The sequence below is a fragment of the Alligator sinensis genome, unplaced genomic scaffold, assembly GCF_000455745.1.
Source record: "Alligator sinensis unplaced genomic scaffold, ASM45574v1 scaffold663_1, whole genome shotgun sequence".
Lineage (NCBI taxonomy): Eukaryota > Metazoa > Chordata > Crocodylia > Alligatoridae > Alligator > Alligator sinensis.
Genome location: NW_005842205.1, coordinates 143,099 through 152,871, shown reverse-complemented (window position 1 = coordinate 152,871; position 9,773 = coordinate 143,099). Strand labels below are relative to the sequence as shown.

At 43.6% G+C, this 9,773-nt stretch overlaps 1 protein-coding gene across 4 annotated transcripts in view; it reads right to left on the bottom strand.

The window, feature by feature from the left end:
• Nucleotides 1-9,773, bottom strand: part of FBXO4 (F-box protein 4) — a 15,699-nt gene that overhangs the window by 4,921 nt on the left and 1,005 nt on the right. The window contains exons 1-5 of one of the 4 annotated variants that reach the window (XM_025207708.1): nucleotides 9,606-9,622; nucleotides 8,175-8,410; nucleotides 4,485-4,705; nucleotides 2,797-2,872; nucleotides 1,298-1,476 (exon numbers count right to left, since the gene is read on the bottom strand). In XM_025207708.1, the coding sequence (XP_025063493.1) occupies nucleotides 1,298-1,476; nucleotides 2,797-2,872; nucleotides 4,485-4,705; nucleotides 8,175-8,389 (691 nt within the window). In that variant the 5' untranslated portion in view covers nucleotides 8,390-8,410; nucleotides 9,606-9,622. Of the gene's footprint in view, nucleotides 1-1,297; nucleotides 1,477-2,796; nucleotides 2,873-4,484; nucleotides 4,725-8,174; nucleotides 8,411-9,605; nucleotides 9,623-9,773 lie in introns of those variants that run through there. The other 3 variants (XM_025207709.1, XM_025207707.1, XM_025207710.1) reach the window with 3 other exon arrangements.

Here is a 9,773-nt window from a genome sequence, read left to right as displayed (position 1 = left end):
CGTCGGCCTGGGCCCGCTGCTCCCCCTCCGCAGTAGCAGGCCAGCTTCTCCCCCAGCTCGGGCTCACTCCTCCTCCCACAGCTACCACATCGGTCCTGCAGGCGGCCACAATGGGAGGGGGGGCGAGGCCAGCTCCAGCGGCTTTGGCCCTCCCCTCTGGTCCACTGTCACCAGCTGCAGGGAGCAGGGCAGGTTCCATCCACTCCGTTGTTGCCGCCTCCAGGGAACAGGGCTCCCACCTCCATCCCCTGTGTCCCTGCCATCATGGCGGTGCTCTGCTGTGCTGCCACCTCCTGTCTAACTGCTTCTTCACACTCTGATTGGCTGTTTGTCAGCCAATCAGAATGGGAATAAAGTGTTATGGACATACAGACAGACAGATTAAGGCTTTTATAATATTAGAATATTCAGGACACATGACTTCATTATAGTTCTATGTTGTCTAAAAAGTAAATTAGCTGCTAGGAACAAACTGAAAGATTCATATTAGAGAAACTTGTTAGATTATACATCACAAATCAAATGCACTGAATATCAACCTCCCTTTGATGAACTGGTAAATCAGAAATACAGAACTACTTAAGATTAGATCAGAGAATTAAATTGTATTCTTCTGTTAGGAAAGCAAACAGAAAAAAGAACCTCAGAATACTTCACCAAAACAAGATGCCAGCATACTGCCAGACAATGAAAAATTAGATATTTAATAATTTCTTCTAATGTACATATTGAAATACAATTTTATCAAACATTACATAATGAACAGTGCCCTTAAAACAATGCTAGTTGATCTAATGAAAGATATCACTCTAAGAAAATCCTTGCCTCTTACATAATTTCTAGAGGATCATGGCTACAACATCACTCTTATACTCCCTTAAGACAACCCATTAACAAACAGTTCTTCTGTTTGACCTTTTTAAGTCCTCATCTAATTTGGTCTGATCTTTCACTCAGACTTAAAGCAGCATGCTGAATTATTTACACAAAAGAGTAACTGACTCTTTTTGTTTTTATACTGTAACAAAACCATATAGTTTCCTCATTAGTGTCTTTGTAGAATTTATTTCCTCAACTGTCCAGCAGATTCAGTAGCTTTCCTTTGTGTGGTTTCAGAAGAACTCTTACAAACTCCACTGAAGCCAAGATTTTACAATCCTTCATGACAATTAGTATACTCTGCTGCACTCCAAGTGAACGACATTTCCAGAATCTAACTGTTCAGGTATAAATTCTCTTATACTAGTGGCATCTTAAACATTCACAAAAGAGTCAATACAGTTAAAATATTCCTTACTTTTATTAGCTTCTGCATTAGCAACATAGATGAATCCATCAACTACTTCGCACACCTTTTTAACTTGGGCAATTACATTATAATGAACTGCCTGATGATTCCCCTCAATGCTGCTCTCTTGGTAGAACATCTTATTGACTGTAACTGTTTGTTCTCTTCTTGCTCTTTTTCTTTCCACGCTGAAAGACAGAAAAACATCTAAACAAAGTGCCCAGTTTGCTTTGGAAGAACATTAGGAAGGCTGAAGCTTGGAGCACATAAAACATAATGAAGGGAGAGGGCAATAGCTAAAATATGTAGAGCAATTTCATCCTCAAAATTTGATTGCCCATTTCGCAAAACACAGCCCTGGATGGGTTTGGAAAGAGTTTCAAAAAGGTGCTCACATTTAGCCTCACACATGATTCTGTTTACACTGGATTTATGACCCAGATACCTTGTTCCAGGAGGACCCAAACCCTCAGACCTACCACAACCTCTCCATTCAATTAGAAGTGAATTTTATTGCTACACAGTGATAGCAGATAAGAATAAAGCAGGCAAGGCAAACACAACTAACCCCCTGCTCCCGATTCTATATCTAACAGTCCTAGAGCTGTCACAGAGGGAAGGTACATCTGGCCAGTATGTGAGCTTCATTCTGAGGTTCTCTCTTGAATGTCAGATGTCAGCAGCCTGGAGGCCCAGGGCTGAGCCCCCCGCCCAGCCATTGGGGTGGGTGACCTGCCTGGCTGTGCACCCTCTGTCCTTGGTGGCCTTGGGCTCCCCTTTCAGGAACCCTTTGCTGCTCTGAAATCCCTCGTTTTGTTTTCTCTCTCCTCTGATAACTCTTCATCTCTGAGCATCATGGATTGATCTCCCTGTGCTCATCATACTGTCCACTTTCTGTCCTGCCAGCATATTCCTTTGTTTCACAAACCCATCATATGCACACAAATCTTAATTTATGTATTTACCAGTCTTCTTTCACCAAAGCTGGAAGTCCCAAGGACTCTGCAGTTGGCACTGTGACCCAATGCCACCTTATCTCTTGTTGTGGAACAGTGTGGTACGCCTTCAATTTTCAAGCCTACGTGTTTGCTGGCTTCAGACACAGTGGGCCTTAAAGGAAACTGTCACAAACAGGCTTTTGGAAATCAATTAACCCTTGCATTCCCCTGGATCATTGTTCTAATGCAATGTCTACATTACCTACAAGCCAATTCCCAAAACCAAACCTCTAAATATCATTTTCTAGCGATCAACTCATGCAGGCCCATAGTGGCTGACGCTTCTTTGGGGTAGGTTTGGAAAACAAGGCCTGACATTTTATCCACACAGTTTTCAGGTAAGATAAATTAGATTGTGCAAATGCAGTTGATGTTTTTACCAAAGATGTTTCCATTACAAAAAGAATCTGGAACCTGGACATCCAAGCAACATCAATTGCTAAGATCAAGAGGAAAAGCAGAAATACCTGAGAAAAGTCAATGCTATTTTTTGTAAAGAACAAACCTTACCTGGTTGTCGAATACAATGTCAGAATGTTGAATTTCTGATTGTTATTAAAATAAAAACTGATTCCTGATCCAATCCCTATGAGGGCAAAGATGAAGATAAGGAATCAAAATATTCAGTAACAGACAGCAAAGCCAAGGCTGAAAATTCTATCAGAGTTATAAATACAACTAAACATGTATGTATGTCTATTACAACAAAATACATTTGTTACTTCAGAATGGAATTTTAAATATACACTAAGTTGATCATACAGAGTTGCTGGTGTGAATTTAATTCAGTATTGAGGTAAGAAACTGAGTGACACTATCATCAATTTCTAATACACAAGGTAAATTGTCATTAGACTGCTTTATGGCAGTAGCACCACAAACTCCCCATCATGGTCTGGATCTGTTGCCTATTCTAAAAACATGCATGCAGAAAGGGTCTCTGAAAAGCCTCTGTTTAATTTAAGGCAAGATGCAATCATCAAGACACAAGAAAGAAAGGGGAACAGTACTATAAACACACATTTTCATGTGTTATCTAAAAGTTTAGCTTAGACCCCAATTCAGTTATGATTAAATAAGTAGCACTGGTTTCCAATCAAGTTGTACTGTATTCTGATTTGGAATAAAGATAAATGAAAGATGTTTAAAGCAACTGCTTGTGAATGTTTTTCCTGTTTGTTAATCATTGAATCCCTCTTCAGGAATTGCTCTTTTATGGCTAATCTCGTATCTCCTGTAGTTTTATGTAGGACAGTACAGTGGAAAATCAGGTCCTTCATCCATGTGATTTTTTTTTTTGCACTCCTGCATTTTTGCTTTAAAAACCATGTAGTCCATCACCTAACTACTGTCCAGACTGATCCATAATCTGGCATCCTCGGGCGTGTGTAGATGAAACAGGGGCCCTAAATTGAAGCAGTGGGTTTTTAAAAACACCACTTCAATTTAGGGCTGATAAAACCCCCGTTGTGTGCACATACTGACTTACCTGCCTCTCTGGCGGCAGGGATGGGAGGGTGAGCTGCCGGCAGGCAGAGTGGTCCCTGGGCCGCAGGGCAGGGGGCTGGTGCTTCCTTCCGCGGCAGCGGTGGGCCCCCCTGCCCTCGTGGCACCCGCCTGCAGGCACCCACCTGGGGCAGTCCCAGGGGGTACCACAGCGGGAAGCACTGGGTCCCCACGCAGCTCAGGCAGGTAGGCTCCAGTGCGGGGGGAGGAATCAGGCTCGCTACTTTTTTTTTCGTTTGTTTGTTTCCCTCTCTTGGGTGGAGCCTGCCTTCCCAAGCTGTTGCCAGGCTGCCTCTGGGGCTTCTGGCAGAGCCCGTGAGCTGCATGGAGCCCCAAGCTTCGTTCCACAGCTATAGGGCAACAAACTAAAACACGTCAGAGGAGTTTTAGTTTGCTGTGCCCCAAGTCATTTAAGGCACATTACGATGCTGAATTTCCTACAACGGCTGAAATTAATGCACAATACGCTGCCAAGGCATGCAAATACTGACACAATTAAAGCACTGCAAAAGTAGTTAGCTCAGTTCAAAGTGTTGTGCACACATGCCCCTCATTTAATTCCTCCAAGAAGTCAAAGAGAAAAAGCAATTCTGGTTTAACACAAATGCATTTAGTTTTAACGAGGGCTATAAAAGAGACCCCAAACACATCTTTACTTTTGTAGGAAAGGTTTTGAAGAAAAACAGCATTACCGTGAATTTGTCTTAGAGGCAAATCTGCTATTAGCAACGTCTCTGGGCAAGTCATCATCTTTACCACCAAGGATTCATCCAACTCCTCTAAACCTGGTCCAAACATGGCAAAGCGAGGCTCTGCCTGTGTGACGAGTGACTGCAAAAAGGAAGTCACAGCTCTATACTTGGGGCGGTTTGATTTCAGACTTCTCCTCATCTGCTGACAGCTCTTTCTGTATCTGTGTAAAATAGACGGAACTAGAAATTAAACACAAAATACAGAAGAGATATTAATCAAATGGCGTCATCTGCTGGTTAACTCAAGCACAAGTCAGTAGTGTCTGAGAGCAGTTAAAAAGCCAGTGGTTACCTAGCAAGAGAATAAGAAGCCTCATTCAAGTAAGAAATGTTGGTGTTTAAGGGCCTAGATAGTGATTCAGGAGAACTGGGAATGTAGGGCCCTGGAGGGGTAGAGTGGAGATGGTGCAGAGCAGTAGAAGAGTAAGGGAATCAATAGATCCAGAGACAAGAGACGGAATATAAAGACAGAAGGGAAAAAGGGCTGGGCCCAGGAGCTAGCTGAGAGTAAAGGAGAAGAAGGGCTTTTGCATGCTAGACCACAATCCCCATCAGAACGTAAAACCAAATCTTTCATATATTTCATAGACATTAGGGCTGGAAGAGACCTCGGAAGATCATCGAGTCCAGCCCCCTGCCCAAAGGGCAGGAAGTCAGCTGGGGTCATAGGATCCCAGCAAGATAAGCATCCAGTTTGCTCTTGAAGGTGTTCAATGTAGGCGCTTGAACCACCTCCGGCGGCAGGCTGTTCCAGACCTTGGGGGCTCGGACAGTAAAGAAGTTCTTCCTTATGTCCAGCCTGAAACGGTCTTGTAGTAATTTATGACCATTCGACCTCGTCATCCCTTGGGGCGCTCTGGTGAACAAATGTTCCCCCAGATACTGGTGGTCACCCCTGATAAACTTATAGGTGGCCATCAGATCACCCGAGCCTGCGCTTTTCCAGGCTAAAGAGCCCCAGGGCTCTCAGCCTGTCATCGTAGGGTCTGCTTCCCTGACCTCTGATCATGCGCATGGCTCTTCTCTGGACTCTCTCAAGCTTCTCCACATCCTTTTTGAATTGTGGAGCTCAAAACTGGACGCAGTACTCCAGCTGCGGCCTCACTAAGGCCGAGTACAAGGGGAGAATGACGTCCCGGGATTTGCTTGAGAAGCATCTATGGATGCAAGCCAGCAGGATTTGCTTGAGAGTACATGATATATGATATATATATATATATGATAGATATGCATTCCCTTCCCTTCCCCAATTATTAATGGATTTTCTTTCTCTCCCTCTCTATTCCCTATAGACAAGCATGAGCGAGCTCAGACTTAGGATAAGCTTTAACATTTTTATTTTGGTAGCAAGTTTTGGTTTTGGATATCCACTGTTTTATATTGTATTATTATTAGTTTTGTGTTGATTCTTACTTTTGTATATTGTATTATTATCATTTTGTATTGATTTTTATTCTTTCATATGGATAGTGTATGGTTTAGGCCTGTGTTTGTAAGGGAACCAAAGTAATGTCAAGTTGCCATTTTGTATGTCAAGTTTCCATCTTGTGTCCTATGCCTGGGCATTCCCTGTGTCGCAACTGTATGAGTCACGAACCCCTCCCATATAAATTGGTTCCTGGATGAATGAGAGTGATTGGGAATGATTGCAATACAATGGTAGCAGGCCTGTACTGAATGGCCTGTAACAAGCAGTCCATCACCTCGCATTGATTCATCCAGGAACCACGGACCTCACCCAGGAACAGAGACAAGAACCCAGCATTTGAAAGACAAAAGACCCTGCAGAACCAGCAACTCTACCATTGTACCCCACCATTACAGACACCCAAAACTGCACATTCCTGCATGGAGCACACATGCTCAGTATGCCAGGGGCTGACCCTTGCCTGGGCAAGCCTGCTATCACTAGGGTCACACAATGTCATTGAAGACATAGTACCCTGGGGTGAAGATTGTCAGGGCCGGCTGACTTGAAGGTATCCAGCTTCTCAAGATGTTCCTTCACGAAGTCAGCATCAATGGAGGGCAGGGGATCACCCTCACCCGGACTTCCCTGTCCCGTAGTGGGCATGGGCGTCCCATGGGACTGATGAAAGACCGACGCAATTCTTGCATTCTTCATTCTCCATATTCCTGTGTTTTTATTACATAGCTGCAAAACCCACAGACAAACCATACATCTCACTCCCCTCTAGTCTTTGATCCATCTGTTGAATTAACACTTGCTACTACCACTAGTTAGTCTATTGGTCTATGCTGTGGGCCTGAATATCCAGACCTGGATGATGCCATGCTTGGAATTAACACATACCTATGTGGTGGACTTTTTTTTCAACTTTTTTTATTAACAGTTAGAAAAATACATCTAAAAAAAGGTTAAAACGATAAGGTTGCAACCAAGTTATATATCAGAACTAAGGTCAAGTAAACTGGGTGCCTTTGCATATTCATTATGATACTAACTGCATAAAAACATGATACTTTTCTGTATAACACCTGCCTCATTCAGCACATATGATGGACCTGTTCTGGAGATCAACCAATGCTGTAAAGGAGACTAGAGCTCACCAGGCAACAAACTTCATTTGCTGTAGAAAATGGAAGTACTGTATAGTAAAGCAGAGGATTGCAGGAACTGATTAATCATCTTGTGGCCAAGGCAGCTACAATGACACCCTGGAGAACTGGATTCTGTCCTTGCCTCTGCCACAGGTCTTCCACATGATGCTACACAAATCACTTGCACTTCATTTTTTATGGGTTGTCATTAATTGAATGCTCTTCTGTACCCAACTGTATCGCTGATTTTAACACATAAATGCTAAATCCTCTGAAAACCTCAGTCACTAGGTGCCTTAAATCAGCCATACCAAATTAAATGACACTTTAGGGCTTCATTTACTAACTCCAAAATGAGGATATTGTCATACAGGAGAGGTATTGTGAAGATTAATTTATGTTTGTGAAGAATCTAGGGTCTGTGGGCAAAGCTCCACACAAGCAGCCAGGAGAAATAACTAATTTGTTTTTCAGCTCAGAGCCTGGATGCAGGAAGTTAGAAAAGGACATTAAATAAATAAAATTAAATAACATTTTAAAAGCAAAGCAAAGCCTAATGGCCCATTTTTGAGTACCCAACTTTATAATATTAATAACCTTTTCAGGTAGTTTTTGGCTACGTATGGACAGAATGCCATACAATTTATTGTACTCGGGTTAATTACAATAAATTTCATAAAAACTAAAGTTACATTTACCCTATGTTAAGGATCCCATAGTACTTTTAGTAAAAGTAGTGGTTCGTGCCAGTCTTCTCCTCCCTCAACGTTTACTGGGTAGCACTGTTAGGGTGACACCATTTATGTAGTCTTTTATATGCATGATTTACAAGCTTCTTTGAGACATTTTAGAATGAACAGGGATGTAAAATATACATGCTTAGATACACTAGCTTAGAATGTGGAAGCTAACTTTCCAAAAAAATAAATTAGATTTGATCCATAAAAACATTTCAAGATTCAAGCAATGTATTCTTGGGGCTTGGCAGAGTTGTAAGTGCTTGGTACAAAATCAGAGTAATTTAGTTTTACAGTATTAAGACACATTCATTGAAACTATGACACTTACATTGCCATGTAGTCATAGAGTGTATTATCATTTATCTCAGAAAAGGCTCTATTAAAGATTTCCACATCTGGGATTGACTTCCAGTCAACAGAAGACCAAGATGGGAGATCCCTCAAGAGAAAATATCGCCATAGCAATGGATCTTGTACAGCTAGCCTCCAATATTGGTTTGTACTTCCCAAGTGGCACAGGTCTTGGGGTGAGAGAAAGGACATAATGTATAACTGTACATCAATCTGAAACAATAAAGAAAAATCATTTTTAATCTCCCAAGCCACAGCTGGTAAAAATATGAGATACAAAGAGTGAAAAAGAGCGAATACATTGATATAATACAACAGTTTAAACAGAAAAGAAATAGATTCATTGATTTTAAGGCCAAAGGGACTCTTTGATCACCTAGCATGACCATCTGCACAACACAGGCCATATATTACACTCATGGATCCCTGAGGAGCAGGCACTTATAGCTGAATGAGAGTATTGGTTTCAGCAAGACATCCAGTTATGACTTGAGGAATCCAAATGATCCTTTATGACCATGTTAAAAACATTCACCTTATTTCTAGACTGAGGTCTGATGGCTTCAGCTATTGAACAGGTTATACCTCCAATCCCTAGATTATAGATTCTCAGAAGCAGAGGAGGCAAGAGAAGGCTGGAAGCGCAGCTATGGAGCAAAGGGGGACTAGTCTAAACGTTCCCCCTTTCCACTCGCACTATTTCTAGCACAGGCAGCAGCAAAGCAGCAGGTGAGCTAATCTGTTAACTTTGCTCTGGAGGCCCCCCACACTTTCCTTCCTGAGCTCCCTGGTGCAGTGCCAGTGAGGGTGTCCCGGCAGCATGCCTGACCAGAGGGACCGCAAAGAGCTAGGCTAGTGGTTCCCAACCTTGTTAGACTCAAGGCACCTCTCAGAAAAGGCCACCTCTTAGTTTCCACTTGGTTTTTGACTGGGGGTGGGGGGGTATTTAATAGAGCCGTTCTGCTGCAAAGGACTCAGAAAGACCCTTGGTTGGAAAGTTTTCATGGACTCCTAGAACAGCCACCCTGGAGGGACCTCGAGGTTGTCTAGTGCAGCGGGCCTCAGCCTTTGTTGTACCAGGACCCATCTGCAAACATCGAGGGCTGGTCCCGGACCAGTGCCCCTCAGCCCTGACCCGCTGCCCTCACCCCAGCGCGTGGGGAAGGGGGAGGCCCCAGCAGCTCCTGGCAGGCTGCAACTCTGCCAGCCTGCAAGGGGAAACCCCACGTTTTCCTCCTTTAAAGGAGGATCCTTTTCTCAGGTTTGTCCGTGACCCTTTCATATACTCTCGAGACCCACTTTTGGGTCGTGGAGAAATGCCGACATCGTCCAACCCCCGCCCGAGGCAGGATTGCCCCTATCCAAAGCATCCCATCCCGCCAACCCCGACACAACAGGGACCTGGCACCTGCTTCTAGGAAAGGTTGTCAAGACAGATCCCCACAGCCCCGGCTACGGGAAGGCGGTTGCCGGGGCCGCTCCCATCTGGCCGTGGGCTGAAACTCCTCCCTGACCCCAAAACTGGCGATGGCTCTGCTTGAAATCTGTGGGGCGGCACCCGCTGGAGAAGCGCCGG